Source organism: Pseudorasbora parva, chromosome 18 (genome assembly GCF_024679245.1).
Source record: "Pseudorasbora parva isolate DD20220531a chromosome 18, ASM2467924v1, whole genome shotgun sequence".
Classification (NCBI taxonomy): domain Eukaryota; kingdom Metazoa; phylum Chordata; class Actinopteri; order Cypriniformes; family Gobionidae; genus Pseudorasbora; species Pseudorasbora parva.
In genome coordinates this window covers 14085218-14103839 of record NC_090189.1, presented here as the reverse complement: position 1 = coordinate 14103839, position 18622 = coordinate 14085218, and the positions used below count along the sequence as shown (strand labels likewise).

Below are 18622 nucleotides of genomic sequence, written 5' to 3'. Positions count from 1 at the left end.
ATTTCTTCTTGAGGAGTTCTATATAGATAGCTTTTTTAACTGAATTGATATTGTCAGAACATTTCATCCACACTGCAGTGTAGTCTATGCGCATAGTCACCTTCTCAGGGGCTTTTTATGACACTATCCAATATTGTCCTTGTATAACAGACAGAAGATGCTCTGCTAAACCCCAACCAACGTCACAGAGTCCAAGGACAGAGCATCCACCCACACACACACACACACACACACACACACACACACATTGACTCGGATGCTGTCCTGCTGGTATAGAATTTCAGCATGCTGAGTCATTACTCAACACACACACACAAACACGTTCATTCAATGAATGTACAGAAGAGGAAGAAAGCCAGTAGTTATAGTTATAATTGTAAATATTCATGTTATGGCTAATAAAGGATAAACACGCTAAAATTATGTACTATTTTTGTCTAAATTCTAAATAAATTCATTTCACTTTGCTGAAGATTACATTTATTAAAATGACTAATGCATTTATTTATTTGGTGTTATTTGTGTTATTATTAAATACTAATAAATGTTCACTTTTCACATGATGGCAAAGGTAATTTAGCTGTCAATAGGGGAAATGAGTCGCAATATCTAATAAATGCATCTAAATCATATCTCTAAAATGCATGCATTGATAATCAATATGGCACCGATATGTTGTGCATCCATAGTATTTTGATACCACAGGAAATATCATGTACGATCTCAAAAATCACACTGTGGTGTTTGATTGGACATTGAAAAATATTTCAATTTTAAAATGAAAATAATGTTTTAATTTTAAATCTATAAGATTTAATTCCTTACCTCATAGACATCAGTGTGTTTTCTGTAATCTTAAGGCTCTTTATTGTCATTGGTGGTTCCCTGAAGAACCTTTAACGTTCATTGAATTTTTCCATTCCGTAAAAGGTCTTTAAAATGCTCTTTATGCTTAGCCTAGAAATCTAGACGCACCCTAGCGATTCAGGACGACGCATAATGACGACGGCCGAGTTACGTTTGCGTGCTTCTAGTAAACACAGAAACTGGCGAACGGCGGTCTTTCGAATCAGCTTTGACCGCGACTCTGGAAGACTTGGAGTTAAGCTTTTCTCTGAGAAAAGGACAAAGAACGGCACTGAAGTGAGTTTTGCCGACCGTATACGGCGAATGTTTAATCTATCAACTATCAACGAGCTCTGTTTCACCTTCGTTGCTCTGGTTGGTGTAGCGCTATCCTATCGCGTGCAGAGGGAGTTTGAAAGACAACCGTTTATCCCGCCCCTCCGATTGAGCTGTCAATGGTGAGTTTTCAGACCAAACATCTTGATGTGGGTCTGGCTTGTCAGACTACTTTATGCTAAGAAAAAATTGTTATTTTAAGAACTCTTCACTGAATGGTTCTTTTTGCTACCAAAATAGTTATTCTATGCCATAGCTATGGGAAAAAAAGTAATTTTTGGAACCTATTATTAAGAGTTTATGCTTTATACGATTCTGTAGCAGCACTGTCTGCCTTGGTGGGACGACATCTTTTATCCTCAAGTCTGATTTATATTTTTCGACAGAGCTCTCCTCTCTGGCTCATTTTCATGGGAAATCCATAAACCCAGGCTGAATGGGAGGAATTCTGGATAATGTATTCCAACAGAGTCAGCAGAGAGCTTAACCTAAACATTTTGAATGTAATGTCATAAATTCATCCCAAATCAGATCATGCCATTGGTAACACCCAGAGAGAAACAGTAAAACTGAATGAAAAATTGCAAGCTCATGGCTGATCTAAATAGAAATCTATAATTCATTTTGACCGTCGGTGCATTTTGCATTCGCCTGCAGAGATTGGAAAATGTTACACTGGTCTGTGCATCCTTGCACAAAGCTAATGCAACACCCAAATGTCAGGGCGAGTGCAATCATGGATAATGACAGGCTAGTGGTGCATTTCTGACCTGGAGAAAGCCATCCTGGTAGTAGTCTAACACACAGTGTGATTTATTCAGCAACATCTTCGATGCGTTTCATTGCTTTCTTCCAATCAAATTGGTCATTTAAAATATCTAGGAGACTACAGAGCCTGTTTCTTTGCATATAAATTATTCTTGTCCTACTTCTCTCTGGTTGGCTTGTAATTAGTAGTGCTTGATAATGCAAGCATCTGTGTTACTATTGCTTATATGGAAATGGGTTTGAAGACTTTTCTAAGAGATAGGATCATATTTGCCTGACAGATGATAAAATGGGCAGGGGGGGGAAACAATTTATTGTCATTCTAATACCCTAGCACCATGCTTAAAACCACCTTAGGACATTGGGAATGTGCTTTGAACAAAAACCCAGTTTAGTCTTAACTAGTGGTCTTCTTGACTACCAGTAAAGTGCTCACACCCCTTCTAAAACCAACCTTAGGCTGGTTTAAGCTTTAGTACTGATAACACTGTTTTCAGAATATTTAAGATTGTATTGCTACTGCCCCTTTAATTCCCCTCTGCCCTTCATTTAACCCCTCATTCCTTTTCATTCGCACTAGAATTAATCATCATTAAGTGCTATTTTTATCCTTCTGTGTGTCTGCTCCATGGGTTCTTTACATATGGTGGAGGTTTGCTGTGTATTGAATAGGAAGAGAAAGCTAACCTTGATCAGTAGCCACTGAATGCAGTGCTGAAACAATAAAGAGCCACATTCATACTCTCAACCATACTCTCACATATTAAAACTTCTGGTCCATTGTCATAAATGGTTCTCATTGCATACCACGTCATATACAGTGGCGTGAAAGGCAAAGGGCTCTCTCTTTGAGCGTTGAGGGAGTTATAAATGTCCTCCGTTCAAGTCAAGCATGAATCACACGCTTGCAATTTGCTGCAAGGCACATTGACTCTCCTCTCTTCACTTGCCATACACAAGTATACACACTATGAACAAGGAATCTAGTCTTAAAGGTGCAGTAAGCAATTTCTGAGAAACACTGTTGATATTTAAAATCATCCCAAACAAACACTCTCAAAATGCACAAACACGCACACAGCAGCTCCAGACTAACAATGACAAGCAAAACTGTCCTGCTAATAACTTTACAACGACAGCATATCTTCTGAAAAACATATAAAAAACAATGTCACTCACATATGGAGCAGAAACAATGCAACCTCCTTTTTCAGGCCTTCCAGCACTGGAAAGCTTTTATAATATTAGCACGGGTCCTAAAGCACTTGCCTGGTCATAACCTTCTATTGCCATTAACATTCATCTGACCTCTTTTGTAATGTCTCTCATCCATCTCTCTTTCTACAGGCGTTCTTCAAATCTCCAGACAGACAGACAGACAGACAGACAGACAGACAGACAGACAGACAGACAGACAGACAGACAGACAGACAGACAGACAGACAGACAATTTAACACAACTGAAGAAAACTATTCATTTCTTTTTCTTTTCTTTTTTAAAGACTGACCCCAAACTTTTGAACAGTAGTGTATTGTTGCAAAATATTTATATTTTGAATAAATGCAGTTCTTTTTTATTCATTCATCACTGAAGACTAGAATAATGGCTGATGAAAATTCAGCTTTCCATCACAGAAATAAATTATATTTGAAAGTATATTAAAATAGAAAACTCTTATTTAAAATTGTAATAATAATTGATCAAAATTAAAATCAAAATTTGACGAAAAATTTTGATCAAATAAATGCAGGTTTGATAAGCATAAGAGACTCAAACAACATTATAATAGTAATGTTTCCAAATTTTGTGTGTGTGTGTGTGTGTGTGTGTGTGTGTGTGTGTGTGTGTGTGTGTGTGTGTGTGTGTCTGTGTCTGTGTCTGTGTCTGTGTCTGTGTCTGTGTCTGTGTGTGTGTGTGTGTGTGTGTGTGTGTGTGTGTGTGTGTGTGTGTGTGTGTGTGTGTGTGTGTGTGTGTCTGTCTGTCTGTCTGTCTGTAATTGTCAAACATGGTAACGATTACATCAGTTAATGTGTTTGCAGTATGCAGAATCTTACTGTTTGTGAAGAAATAAAAGGAAACATGTTTCCCGGTATGCTGAATGTAATTTACCTCAATCTGGTAAGTAGGGCATAGTATAAGCTCAATTCATGAAAATGGATCAACAAATAGGCAGGCTAACAAAAGAACTGGTTCATTCAGAACTAGACTGATGCCTAAAGACCCTTTAGACAAATACTATGAGTCATTCACACAGATGCTTTCCATCCTGTCCCTTACATTACATCCTACAGTGCATATGTGCATTTCCCTGTGAATAAAACAAAACTACGATAATCTAAGCACAGAGGTACGTGCATTTGGCCAGTCTCTCTGATCTTTTGCTCTTTATCTAACCCTGAGTCTGATGATGTGTATCTCATGTCCCTGGAGAAGACAGTGAAACCAACACACACACACACACACACACACACACACACACACACACACACACACACACACACACACACACGCGACACATCAGACCACAGGAAAACCAATCCATCATCCTGCATGGAAGGAAGACAGAATCCAGCGCAGGTGTTCAGAGCACTAATGATCAGGTTTCAGTCAATATTGATTGTATATGTGTCCCTTTTGGACTGGAGTCTGGACAATGCAACAGCATTTTCACTATTATGTCATATTTTCCATGCTTTCAGTTTGCAGCAGGTGTTTAAACAACATTGACTGATATATTACAAATGAAACAAATGTTTAATATGATTCTGTTGAACGATGAGGGCATAATAGATGGGTCAATGACAAAAATATTTTTTTCATGTAAACGTAAAATCTAAATGTTTTTGGAAATAATTAACTGTTCCTCAATTAAATGTACACAAAGCAATCATTCTTTTAAAACCATTTGAAAAAATATATTTTTCAAGGTAAAATATGAAAAAGATATATATTTTTCTATATATATTTTACCCCATTTGACCTGAACAAAATGTGTTTTTCATAAAAGGTAAAAATATGATTGTTTTTTTTTGATGACCTAAAGGCGTTCTCTTTGAAATCAGTTTTTTTTTTTGTCACGTAAATGCAAAATGGCCCCCTGCATCTTGGTTACAACAAAACTGATTTAATGAGTTTTTCAGTTATTAATACTTTATTTGTGACCCTGGACCACAAAACCAGTCATAAGTCGCACGGGTATATTTGCGGCAATAACCAACAATACATTGTATGGGTTAAAATTATGGATTTTTCTTTCATGCCAGTCGTTAGGATATGAAATAGAGATCATGTTCCATGAAGATATTTAGTACATTTTCTACTGTAAATATATAAAAAATATATATAATTAGTAGTAATATGCGTTGCTAAGGACTACCTTAGGACACCTTTAAAGGCCATTTTCTCAATATTAGACTTTTTTGCACCCTCAGATTCCAGATTTTCAAAAAGCTGTATTTCGGCCAAATATTATCATATCCTAACAAACCATACACAATGCAAAGCTGATGTATAAATCTTAATTTTAAAAAAATGACTGGCCTGACCCTTATGACTGGTTTTGTGGTCCAGGGTCACGTTTGCTTCACTGGTTATTAAAGAAATTATGCAAAACTACTTTTTCCAGCATTTGTTTTTATAGCTTCCATTTTAATGTATTCATATTATTTCAATAAACATATACTGACAGATATGCGCCAAGCTTAAATTTAGATTCACACTTGTATGCATACAAGGCCTGAGATCTCTACCAAAAAAAAAGGAACACCTACAATCGCAATCAATCTGTACTAAACGCCATTCTGTAGCACTACACATGCCAGATACAGCTACACATCTGAGGGATGCGCATTCGGTGGGCTCGTTTTCCACTATTCAACTGAACACGAACCACTCCGCCATTTAACGATCCAGCTGGAGATGCGAGCCAGCTGCAGTCATGATAAAAGCACGGGCACTTCCTGGGCAGATCAGTTCACCAGCTGGAGCTTTACGCAATGGAATATACATGCACTGGTGATCAATCACAGGGGTGAGGCTTTGCCAAAACACATTTATTGAGCTAATTCTCGGAAGTAGAAGGTAGAGTTAAGCAAGCATCGTTACAATTGTATTCCCATTAGTTATATAGATAATAATCCGAGTAGAGTGAAATAAAATCGCAGTGGTTTGTCGACACAATTCCCTGCGTAATTCCTCAAACGTCCGTGCAGAATAAGGGCGTTCCTTTACTGGACCATTTTTATACCGGTGCATCAAGCTTTTGTGTGTTAGTCTGACTGTATATTTATCATTTAAACAACATGTAATGGGAATAAAACCTATTCATGTCATGCTCAACGGATGCACAATGCGCATCCGCAGCATCACGAGAGTAATGTCCTCCCCGTTCAGCACAATGGCAGGGAAACAACCAGCCGCATCCTGGGGGAACTAAACGCTGAGGAACACTAATGACACATGCAACGAGAAGGTACTATAAAATAGCACGTAAATATAGTTGAACATTAAACCTCATTAGCAGAGGAGGATTAACATTATGGTCTTACTTTCGCCAACGACCGCCTTTAATCCAATTGGTGCCATGATGCTCCTGAGTGTTCGCCCGTATGCTGTATCTTCTCCTCCCTCTCCTCCTCTTGCTGTCTCTGGCTGAGCGGTGCTGCGCACTCACACTGCGGAGATTCGTCACTGCGTAACCGCCCCTCCCTCACATGAGCTCATGCTATAGCAGCTATGTGGACCAACCGGGCGCCGTTATATGAAACGCTGAGGGCGCAGACACAGAATCACAAAGTGTATCCTTTCTCAATTTTACACTGATTTTTTTCTTCCTTTTTTTCCCTTCATGACATGATGAGGTTGTAAATTATCCTTGCACCTGTTACTATGGCGTTCACTGGCCGCGTGACAAAAAGGAAACCTGGCTCAGAGAAGCCAAGGTTTATTATTTTGCATTGACTTTTAATTTCCACTATAACAAAGCAGTTTTAGTTTACTTTATTGAATTAACAACATACAAGTTACTATTTAAAGATTTAGGCTACCAGTGCGAAATAAAAAGACCACATTTAATTCCACATTTACTCTGCTGTGATGTAGGCTATTAGTAGGCTATGGGCTAGCCATCCTGTGTGTGGTGTGAATGATATTGCTGCTGCATCTAGACAGTTGATCAAAATTTGACCGCATGAGGGCGAAAAAACTCAACTAAACATGGACCCTTTATCGTAACGCAATAGTCTTGACATTTAACTTAGTTTCAAATAAACAAAATAGTCATTAACAAAAATATGACTATCCTTTTATAGAATCCTTTTATATACTTTTATAGGATCCCAATGACGACTGTCTTTTTGTTTATTTTATAGTATTTATGACTATTTTCTGATCAAAAATAATTATTGTAATATATAATTATCTAAACAGTCTATTTTATTATTTTTGACATACTAAAATGGCATACTAAAATAATACTATAAAAATGTAATTGTTTATTTGATAAATTATATGATTTTATCAACATGTTGTTTTTATAAAACATAATAAAATTAAAATATAGGCTTTTATTAGACCTATATCACTAGACTATAAAGTTACTTTTTTAATAATTATAATATTTTAAACTTTTTAGGAACTTATTTTAGGCCATGAAAAACTATAAAATAATATTATGCCAATATATTCAATAAAATTGTTTAATAATAGTTCTAATATGTGTAATTATCAAACAATATGTAATAATATATTGAGGCTAATTTTTAATAAAAGTATATTTAAAAATAATAATATTTCAACTATGGTTTTCGAAAATTTAAATGTTAATATTTTATTAACTTCTGTGCCAAGCTATAAAACAATATATTATGTTATTTAGGCTAGCCTTTTAAATTATAAATAATATTTAATAATTATTAATTATAAAAATGTATTATTATCATTAATATTAACAATTATTGTATAAAATATTTATATCGTAAAATTAATATAAATTATTTTGCCCCCCTTTCACTTCCCTAAAGAGGAAGAGCAAGCCTCAAAGGCTTCATTCAAATTCCTAAAAAGTAGTTTGCATTTCCTGGAGACATTATCAGTTTGGGAATTAAGTTTTAAAATATTTGTGGGGAAAAAAGACGAATTCAATCAATTAATTGTAAGCTTTATTAAAACAGATTCAGTAGTTAGGCAATTTCAAAACCAAGACTGGTTCCAATCCTTTAAAATAGCTTAAATAAATAAATAAACATGCTAAGCTATATAACAAAAGCTGTAGGCATTATGTAATAACGTAAAGTACAACAGGCGGGTTGTTGTGAAGTTGGGTGTGTCGGTCAGTGTAAACCACACCCTCTGAATGTCACTCATTTGACTGAACAAGTTTAAATGACTCTTGTTTCTCACACAGAGAGGGAGTATCACACACACACAGTAGCGTCAACGCAAAATGAACGCAGCGCTCTGACGTGACAGGGATGGTTAAATTGGAAGATACGTTTCTGTAGTGTTTTCTAAGTTTCGGATAGTACAAAGGAACTTTCCTCTGATTGTCATTTAAATCGACATCATGGGTGATGTGATTTCTACCAACCTGGACGAAGGCAAGCGGGATATGATTACAGGTAAAACGCGTGTGTGTTACTTTTAAAAGTACGACGCTATTTTAGGTTGTAAATGTAAATGTATTGTGAACGTGGAAAAAGCATCCGTGGAAAAAACAAAACAAAAACGTGGACGCATTCTCGAGACGCGGTTTTCACTTCGAAATCAAGTCCTGTCATTTACTCAGACTGCCAGTTCACACCTTTCTGCCTAAATCATTTTATGTTCCATTGAAAGAATGGATAATGTCATACCGGTTTGTGCAAGAACATGAGGGTGAGTAAAATATGACAAAATTGTATTTAACACGGCGTCTTAAAAAACGCGAAGATAGCACATGTCTATTGACCAACAATTTAAAAAAAACAACGTAGACGGAATGTAAGAATGCTTCGTGTGTATTAAACGCCCCCATGCCTCAAATATATACCGGTATACACATACAGGTTTAAATGACCTTTTGATGTAATAATATTTGTATATGCGTGATATTGCTCATCCTGTTTTGAACTGGTTTTGAATTGGTTTCCAATGCCATACACGTTTATTAGCGTTTAACCCTTTGGAACAGTTCCTCTTTGCCAACGTTACGTTTTTATACGAGTGATTAATACACACACACACACACCCTTTAATAGGAGTTTTGTGTCCACAAATTATATTTTTGCCATATCTAATAATAAAATATCCATCCTCTTGAAGCACAATGACTATTTTTGTCCTCACGATGGTTCCTCTAGTTGGTTTAGAGAAGTGGTATTCTCTCTACCTGTAGTGACATGCCCCCATAGTTCCTCTCCAAAGCATGATGGGAAATAATCACGCCTAATTATGCTTTTCTCATTAAAAGGTTTTATCCAAAGATGTTTGGAACACCGCAGTTATGTTTACAACGTTTGCTTTTGTTTAACAAGGATTTTAGGGATTTTCTAGAACCTTCCAGAACATTTCATTTTTATCCTGTGCTACCAAACTGACACGTGGGAAAAGAAATGTTACCAGTCCATAATTTGTGACGTCATTGGTGGTTATGGTGCTTCGGAGCTGAGTCTCCTCTCTTTTTTTCCCTCACATCAATCATAGAAAAGATCTCTGGGTGAAAACCGATTTGATAAAAATAGCCTAAGTGTTCTTTTAGAAACAGTTTCCAGTTGTGGAAAACTGCAAAAAAGAAAAAAAAAAAGACAACAACAAACCAAAAAAAAAAAACCTGTGAAACTGCCCGTTTGAAATAATATCCGAAAGTTATTATGGGAAAACAAAAAGCTCTTGTCTGTGACTGGAAATATTGGATCACTACAACCTTACACATACTCTTAGAACAAGTCAGGACTGGTTAACAAGTATAGGTTTCATTGTGTGTGTTTGAAGTGTCAGTCTGGATCTTTCATTGATGATAGGCTTGAGTCACATAAGGAGTTGCCACTTCATGAAATAATTGTCAAATTTAAGTGCATTTCTGAGAAATATTTCCCTGATTTCAATGCAGGTGGATATCATGCTTGTGCTGATGTCATAAAATGCTATCTGCTGACTCAGCCCTCCTGAAATTCCACTTGTCTGAAATGAACTGTGGGAAGATGTTTGGTCTTCAGAAGACAAAAACACCACCCCCACTCTCCCTTTATGAAGCCTGGAGCAGTTATGAAGATGTTTGTGGTAGATGGACAGGAGGTCAGCAGGTTGACGAGAGGTTTGAACACAGGAAATTCCTCTTTAGACCTCCCTTGTGAACGGTTTCACTAATAGGGCTGGATGTTTTCTGAGAGAGTGCAATCGAGTATGAACATGTATTGGCGTAATAGGGAGGATCTTCTCAAGTTGTCCTCATGCCCTCATAGATCTGTCTCCCCCTTGTCTTTCCCTCCCTTTGTCAATTTCATGGACAGTGCAGGGTTCATCTGCTGACTATGCATGCGGGAGGAGATGTTTGTCAGCTTGTAGTGTTCTCTATGGTGCAATGGATAGAGAGACTACGTCAGATACACTGTAAAAAAAAAATTGTTTTAACTTAAAAAAGTAAGTAACCTGGTTGCCTTAATTTTGAGTTTATTGAAATTTGAGTTGATACAATGAAGGAAATTTGTTTAATAAATAGAAACTCAAAATATTATTGTATCTGAACCACATAAAACGTGATAAATCATGAAAATAGCACTATTTGGCATGTTTCACTGTGTCATCAGAAATAAAACACACACAATTACCCAATATGCTTACAAAATCTTTGAATAATATTTTAATAAAGGTTGTCGAATCTCAACAAATGTTCATTGTATTAACTCAAGAGAGCATCACGCGCTGCGCGTAGGGCACCATGTCCCGAGGGGGGTACCACAAGAATTTTCTCTCCACAGACTTTCTATGTTACCTATAAATAATAACTTTACTTTTTATTTTTAGATATTATTATTATTATACATGTAAAATAAAAATGTTATGTGTAAGCATGTAAAACCTAGCATATGTAAAAATGTAACGGAAAAAGCATGACAAAAAAGAGACTAAAATAAACCCTGTGAGACTAGTGGCCATTTTGCAATCTTTAAAAAATCTGCAGGTAAAGTTAGTACACTGTAAAAAAATATTGTTGTTTTTTGTTGGTTTAACTTAAAAAAGTAAGTAACCTGGTTGCCTTAATTTTGAGTTTATTGAAATTAAAAATTTGAGTTGATACAATGAAGGAAATTTGTTTAATACATAGAAACTCAAAATATTTTTGTATCTGAACCTCATAAAAAAATGATAAATCATGAAAATAGCACTATTTGGCATGCTTCACTGCGTCATCACAAATAAAACACACACAATTACCCAATATGCATAAAATCTTTTAATAATATTTTAATAAAGGTTGTCGAATCTCACAAAATGTTCATTGTATTAACTCAAAATTTTAATTTTAATGAACTCAAAGTTTTAAGGCAACCAGGTAACTTTTTGTCTAAATAATTTTTTACAGTGTAGGTCAGATTTCTACTTGCCTTAAAAGTATTTTTCTCTTTTTTTTTAATTAAATGTATGATTTTAAATGTATACTTTTTTTCTAGTCTGCTGTGATGGTACAGTTCTTTTTGTATTTATTTATTTAATTCAATTTTAAGTTAACTCTTTTTTTTAATTATTATTTATTTAACATTTATTTTTCTCTAAAATATTTCTACAGATCCGCTAGCATTCCTTTGCGTTCCCCCAGTTTGAAAACCGCTGCTCTTTCCTGTGACACCAGCACCTGTTCCACCTGTGCCTATTAAACGTTTAGAAACACTTTCAGCAAATATGCGTGAGAATAAATACTGTGGAATAGTCAACACTGAGCCAAAGCAAACTGAGTGTACAAGTTAGTCTAGTTTAATACAATAGTGGGTCTGAGCGGTCTTGCCCTCACAGACACGTCGGCTGCTGCATTCATGCAAACACAACAAAATGCTTTTCATGTTCAAATGTCCTGTAACAAGAAGCTTCTAATCTGATGGAGTGCTTAAGAAATAAGATTTAAGTGGAGAGATTGTTTCCTGTGGAGACCTAGGCCATGGTACAGTAAGCGGAAATACCATAAATTTAGTTGACCTTAGATGTGGCCTTCTTCCTTTTCTGTCCTTGTCAGGTTGTTCCTTCCTGTTCTTATGGAAGCATCTCCTTCCACATGCATGCAAATGTGCTAGCTTTCACCCCAGTACAGTGCCTCGAGATTGATTAACATGGTAAGGTTAAATGCAGAGGATATCGTGTGCTGTAAAACTAGACTACTTTGAATATGGCATTCAAATGTGATCGCCTGTGATCATGCATCACTTTTTTTATTGGGCCTTTTATATATGCAAATTCTTCTTAATCGCTCCATCTTCTTTTCATAAAGCTTCAATAAGCCTGCAGGCTCAGGTCTTTTTATTTGTAATGTGTATTTTCATACTGTGCCATGTGTTTCTCTCTTTATCAACAACACCTTTTAATTGTTAACCTCCTTTTGTGCTCTAACCCTTTTGAATTTTTAGAAAGCGTAGATCAACATTTTCACAGATGTAATATATTTCCACATAACTGTTATGATGTTGTAGCAGAATACATGGTGAGGGTTGCACAGTTTGTCCCAAAAATCATATTATGTTTATTTTGGCTAATGTTATTATTTGTAATTTAAACGTGATTGTATAATCCCTTACATCTGATATGGCAGTGTATTTTATATATTAATATTCTTGTTCATTTTTTTTAAATGTTTTTTTTTTTAAATCAATATAGACTAGGCAAATGGGAATTAATTTTATTAATGTTTTATTATAAAAAACAATGGGTAAAATGTAATGGGTAAAATAACATGCATAAATCTAAAAATGCATTTATGCATGATTCATCAATAACTTGTATTATACATTTTTGAAAAAAATGTAGGAACAACAAAAACCATTTGTATGTAAAAAATCACATGCACTTGTTGTAAATATAAAAAAATGAAAAATACACATCATTTTAAACAGATATAGGTCTTAAATAAATATATATGTCGTAACCTCCGCTCTGTTTCTCTGTTTCGTCTTAAAACTCCCTCGACCAATCTCCGTACTATGGGAGATCGGGCCTTCTGCTCTGCAGCCCTCAGTCTGTGGAATGCTCTCCCTGACCACCTGCGGACTCCACAGACTATAGATGCTTTTAAGCGTGGTCTTAAAACCCACCTTTTTAGCAGAGCTTTTAATTGACTTGTTACTTCTTTATTTTTTATTTTTTGTTTTATTCAGTTTTATTTATTTTATTTTATTCATACTATTCATTCATACTTTTTTATTTATTGTTGTTGATTGTTTTTAATTCTGTAGCACTTTGAGATTTTGTTTAATATAAAGTGCATTATAAATAAAATGTATTATTATTATTATATATTTATTTATTTGTGCATATATATATATATATGTATGTATGTATGTATGTATGTATGTATGTGTATGTATGTGTATGTATGTGTGTGTCAAGAGTCACACACAATACATCATGGCATTATCCCTGGATAACTTTCGATTTACTATAAATTTGTAGTGTTTTCAGAAAAATATTTGATGCAGTTTCGCTCACCGCCTGTGGTTTCAATTCATCACCGGTTAACAAACAAACACATTTGCAGAACTCCATTGCATTTTGTGGTTTAAAACCAAAACGGCAGCACTGCCTATGGCTTCTGTAACCTGAATCTCGCTCTGGTTGATGCGTGCATGTTTAGCATGATAATCCAACTTTTTAACAGTGTAAATAAGTCAGAATGCATGAAATAACACTAGATGACACCCCCCCCCCCCCCCCCAGACTTTTTGGGTTTAATAATCCTACATGGTTGTATCACGATTTATACTTGAACTCTCTCAAATGCCCACCCACTCACACTTGCACTCTCTCACACACACACATACTGTCAGCTAATGATGTGTGCCTCTAGTTCTAGTCAACTAAGAATCTTGGATCAAGTTACAGCTGTGTATGGCTTTTTCTCTCTGCGTGTTTGCATCTTAATGTTAATTGCTATTGGGAATAATTTGCGACTAAAAGACTAAAACTAACTTAACAGGTTCATAATATTTTGTTAAATGTTTATACCATCATGTCACCCAAAGTAACCTCCTACAAATGCAACCTGTAATTTGCTGTAAACTCTGCAGCTGTAAGGTGATCATTTCTTTCCTCTGCTGTGGTCCTGCTAAAAATCTAACGTACCTGTATGTCTGTTCAAACCTAGCTCGCACCAACGCCGTGATGGCAGAGTTTGAGAGGTTTTACGAGCAGCAGTACGCCGTGGCTTTGTTCAACAGTGTGCGCTTTGAGATCGAAGGAGGAGGGAGTATCCAAACACAACTACTACATAGAAAGGTAACCCCCCCCCCCCCCCCCCCCCCCCCACACACACACACACACACACACACACCATATGTCTATGAATTACACCTTTAGATCTACAATGGAATGGCTACCCCAGGTTAAAATGAGGTAAGAAATAACCCCCCCCCCCCTTTTTTTTTTTCTTCTTTTTTCTTCTGTGCCATTTCCCTCCTCATTTGGAAGGCTTTTTGTGATCTTGCTTATCAGCGTGGAGTCAGCAAAGAGGAAGTGGAAGAAATTTCACACAAGTTAAATAACTGTAACAAAGACCTGCATAGCACACACACAATAGCACATAAAGACTTCTGTCGCCATTCCACCAACTGATGAATCAAAAGATCTTGAGGAGTTCTAGCTTTCTCATGCTCCTTTTCCATCACATTTATGCTGGTGCTGGTGCCAGCTCACATTTCCACTGACTTGAAACTAACAATTACATACCTAACAACAGAACCGGCTCAGAATAATCCTTTGAGCACTACTGTTTTTAGTTTTAATGAACTTTAATTTGAGGGGAGGTGGGGCAGGTGAATTGGTGATGCAACTGTCAAAAGCATAGCAATCAATCAACTTAATTAATATTTGTTATTTATATACAGTATTTAATTGAGATGGACAGGGGAAATATTATCAGTGGTTATCAAATATTAAACATCAGCTGGTTATGAATCACCCTCTTGAGCATTCCCAGTGTAGACAACTGAGTTGTTGTTGTTGTTGTTGTTCTGAAAACTTTACTTGTGGACATTATCCCATCCTTTAGGGGCCTGTTCTTCGTACGTCGCTAACTCAGTCAGCTGGATTTGATTGTTGACGATTTGGCTTGATCTCGGATTGTTTGGTTCTTCTCAAGGGGGTAATCTAGCACTCGGAAAGCGTTCCACTCATAGGGGCGGCCATTGCTAACCAAGCCATCACCTGCTGTTAGCATCCCATTGACTCCCATTCATTTGAGTCACTTTGACAGTGAATAACTTTACATCTGAGGCGTTTAAAGACTCCATTTGTCCATTGTTTATTTCTAAAGAAACACAACAATGCATAAAAGGCTCCATTACCTTGTATCTTACACTATCGCCCCGTAGAAGCTGTTTTTCTAAAAATAGGCTAACAATTGCGTCATAACCAATGCGACTCTGTCGCACAGTTGAGAAATTACCGTATAGACAGGAGGAGACGCTCAGAAGCAATCTTTTATTGTCTATGAGACAAGTCGGGGGGACGTGGAGACATAAAGTCAAGGGGGAAGAATGGGAGAAGCCGATAGTGAGCCAAAAGAAACGGGAGAAAATATTTAAACAACGTGATTCAGATTTCACTTTCCACAACTACTAGAAGACCTACAACTGTCAGACAGGTTGCTTGCGTCACATCTACGTCCTCAAGAAATGGCACCAGAGTAATTAAGTGTAAATACATTAATTTTTGTAAAACAAATGTCAAAGTGCTGCATATCCCCAGAAAGTAGAGAATCTAAGCTTTCAAATGGTACCATAGCTCCTCCACAGACATTTAAAATGGAAAGTATATACATGACGATGTCCTTCCTGTCCGTGTACAGGGTCCTCGGGGTTACAAATAATGGTCCCCTGGTCTCAGATGCTAATTGTTTTTGGATTGAGACCAGCAGGTCAGAGGAGTCTAAACCTGCTTTTCTGCAATGAGACAATGCGTCGAACAATTCCAGATCAGACACTAGCTCTCTGTCGGTTGAAACTTTGAATTGGACTTGAGGAGTAGTTCACTTTAAAAAAATGAAAATTATCCCATGATTTACTCGCCCTCAAGCCATCCTAGGTGTATATGACTTTCTTCTTTCTAATGAACACAATCAGAGTTATACGAATAAATATCCTGCTGCTTTCAAAGTTTATAGTGGCAGTGATGGGGTCTGTTGAGTTTGAAGCTCAAAAAAGCACATCCTTCCATCATACATATACTCCACATGGGTCCGGGGTTTAATAAAGGCCTTCTGAATTAATTGGGGTTTTGTAAGAAAAATATCCATATTTACTTTATAAAGTAAAATATTTACTGTATTTCAACTTGCGTAGAAAGTGTAATGGCTATCTCAGTTCAAAACGCTTCTGCTATGTTCTATTGAGCTTGCGTTGCGCCAGTTCCACTTTTTCCGTAAGTTGAATGTGGAAGTCAGTGTAGTACATGATGAGGGATAGGGATCTCACATTTTTTGAGCTTCAAACTCAGTGGACGCCGTCACCCCAGTGCCATTATAAAGCTTGAAAGCATCAGGATATTTATTAATCAAGTCCGATTGTATTTATCAGAAAGAAGAAAGTCGTATACACCTAGGATGGATTGAAGGTAGGTCTGCATGATTAATCGAACCGCAATTGTGATTTGGCTTGTGTGCATTAGTAATGAGCAGGTCTGTGATCAGTTTTTTAATGCTGCTCCATCTGAAAGCACTGCTAGTTTGAGTCGCTTATAACACGCATTCGATAAAAGAAAAAAAGACAACATTTAATAACATGTTTTTACTTATGGTCAGTCTAGTGTTTGGAGCTGATGTAGGTCATCACAAAATCATTTTGGCAGACAAAGATTTATTTTATAGTATTCTATACAGTGATGAAGTCTGTCAATTAGCACTGCATTATAATATACTTTATTATTATAAAAATACAGAGAAGGTTTGAAGAACTCAAATACACCATATATTGTTGTGGTCATGTGTTTGTCATCTTGTTTAATCAAACCGTTTCTATTTTCTTTTTATTTTGTTACACAGCCCTAGCTTCACATTTGGGATTTCCTGAAAATGTAATTTATATTACTTCTCTCTAAAGCAAATGTGGCCTTTCTACTTGAGGGCGCTTAAAATAGGAAAAATAATACTTCTCTAAATAAATGTATATGACAATCCATATATTTTTCCCACAGTGGATGCATAGGAGACTCCTATTTCATATCAAAGACATAGACTCGTTCTCGATTTTGCATAACTCCTGACAAAAATTAATAAATTGATATAACAGATTTTTATAACTAATAATAATAATTATTGATAATATTAATTATATTTTATAATAAATCCTTAGACATTTCTAGTGACTTTTTTGTGTGTGTAATAGGTGGTAACCCTGCAGTTTTTTTGTAATATGTTTTCTGTAAATTATTATTATTATTATTATTTTATTGTTATATTTATTCTTAAAGGGTTAGTTCACCCAAAAATGAAAATTCTGTCATTAATTACTTACCTTAATGTTGTTCAACACCCGTAAGACCCCGGTTCATCTTCGGAAAACAAATGAAGATATTTTTGGTGAAAGCTGATGGCTCAGACAGGCCTTCATTTACACCAATGTCATTTCCTCTCTCAAGACCCATCAAAGGCACTAAAGACGGCGTTACAAAGTCCATCTCATATTATTAAAACAATAAAAGACCTGAAATATTTTAGTTGGTGTGCATCTAAAATATATGAAAGTTTAATTTTTATCATTACATTATGGGAAATAATGAACTTTATCACAATATGCTATTTTTTTTTTTAGAAGGACGTGTGTGTGTGTGTGTGTGTGTGTGTGTGTGTGTGTGTGTGTGTGTGTGTGTGTGTGTGTGTGTGTGTGTGTGTGTGTGTGTGTGTGTGTGATCATAATTGTTATTAGTCATTACATAGATGCATGCATACACTTTTGTAAGTTTGTAAAATTTGTAAAAAAAAATTACACATTTGTAAAAACAAACAAACAAACAAAAAAACTTTTTAAATTGCACATCACAATTATAACCAGATGAATCGCCTTTTGATATTTTTCTCAAATCGTGCAGCCCTACTTGAGGGGGGTATTTTTCATTATAAAAAATGAAAAATTTAAGAGATGATCTTCTGAAGTCCCCTGGTTATCTCAGTTATCTTAGCTAAAAACTCAGAAATCTTCGATTGTGAACATTTTTTTTTCTTTGTCTTTGGTCTCAAAAGCCCACTACCTCTCCAATTATCAATTGTCCATGAAGGAATTTTTGATCTCAAATTAACACAAAATCTAGGCTATGGCCAAGAAAAACACTTCTCAAGAATTGTGCACAATCATTTTTGAAGTCCCTCAATTGTTATAAGCCAAGACAGCTGGACTTAAATATTTGGTTTCAAAGACTAACCGGTTGACAGTGTTCAAAGGCATGCTCACTCACCAGTGGTAAATTCAGCATCCATTAGCAGAAAGCTGTGGTTTTGATTGT

The 18622-nt window shown here is 35.9% G+C and overlaps 2 protein-coding genes across 3 annotated transcripts in view; one reads left to right on the top strand and one right to left on the bottom strand.

The window, feature by feature from the left end:
* stxbp1a (syntaxin binding protein 1a) overlaps nt 1–6653 on the bottom strand; it is a 51382-nt gene extending 44729 nt beyond the window's left edge. For both annotated transcript variants that reach the window (XM_067424739.1, XM_067424740.1), the window contains exon 1: nt 6499–6653. In XM_067424739.1, coding sequence (XP_067280840.1) covers nt 6499–6535 — 37 coding nt within the window. In that variant the 5' untranslated portion in view covers nt 6536–6653. The remainder of the gene's footprint in view (nt 1–6498) is intronic.
* A 1670-nt stretch (nt 6654–8323) lies between these two features.
* niban2a (niban apoptosis regulator 2a) overlaps nt 8324–18622 on the top strand; it is a 36475-nt gene continuing 26176 nt past the window's right edge. Inside the window, exons 1-2 of the mRNA XM_067424738.1 lie at nt 8324–8568; nt 14274–14404. Coding sequence (XP_067280839.1) covers nt 8514–8568; nt 14274–14404 — 186 coding nt within the window. The 5' untranslated portion in view covers nt 8324–8513. The remainder of the gene's footprint in view (nt 8569–14273; nt 14405–18622) is intronic.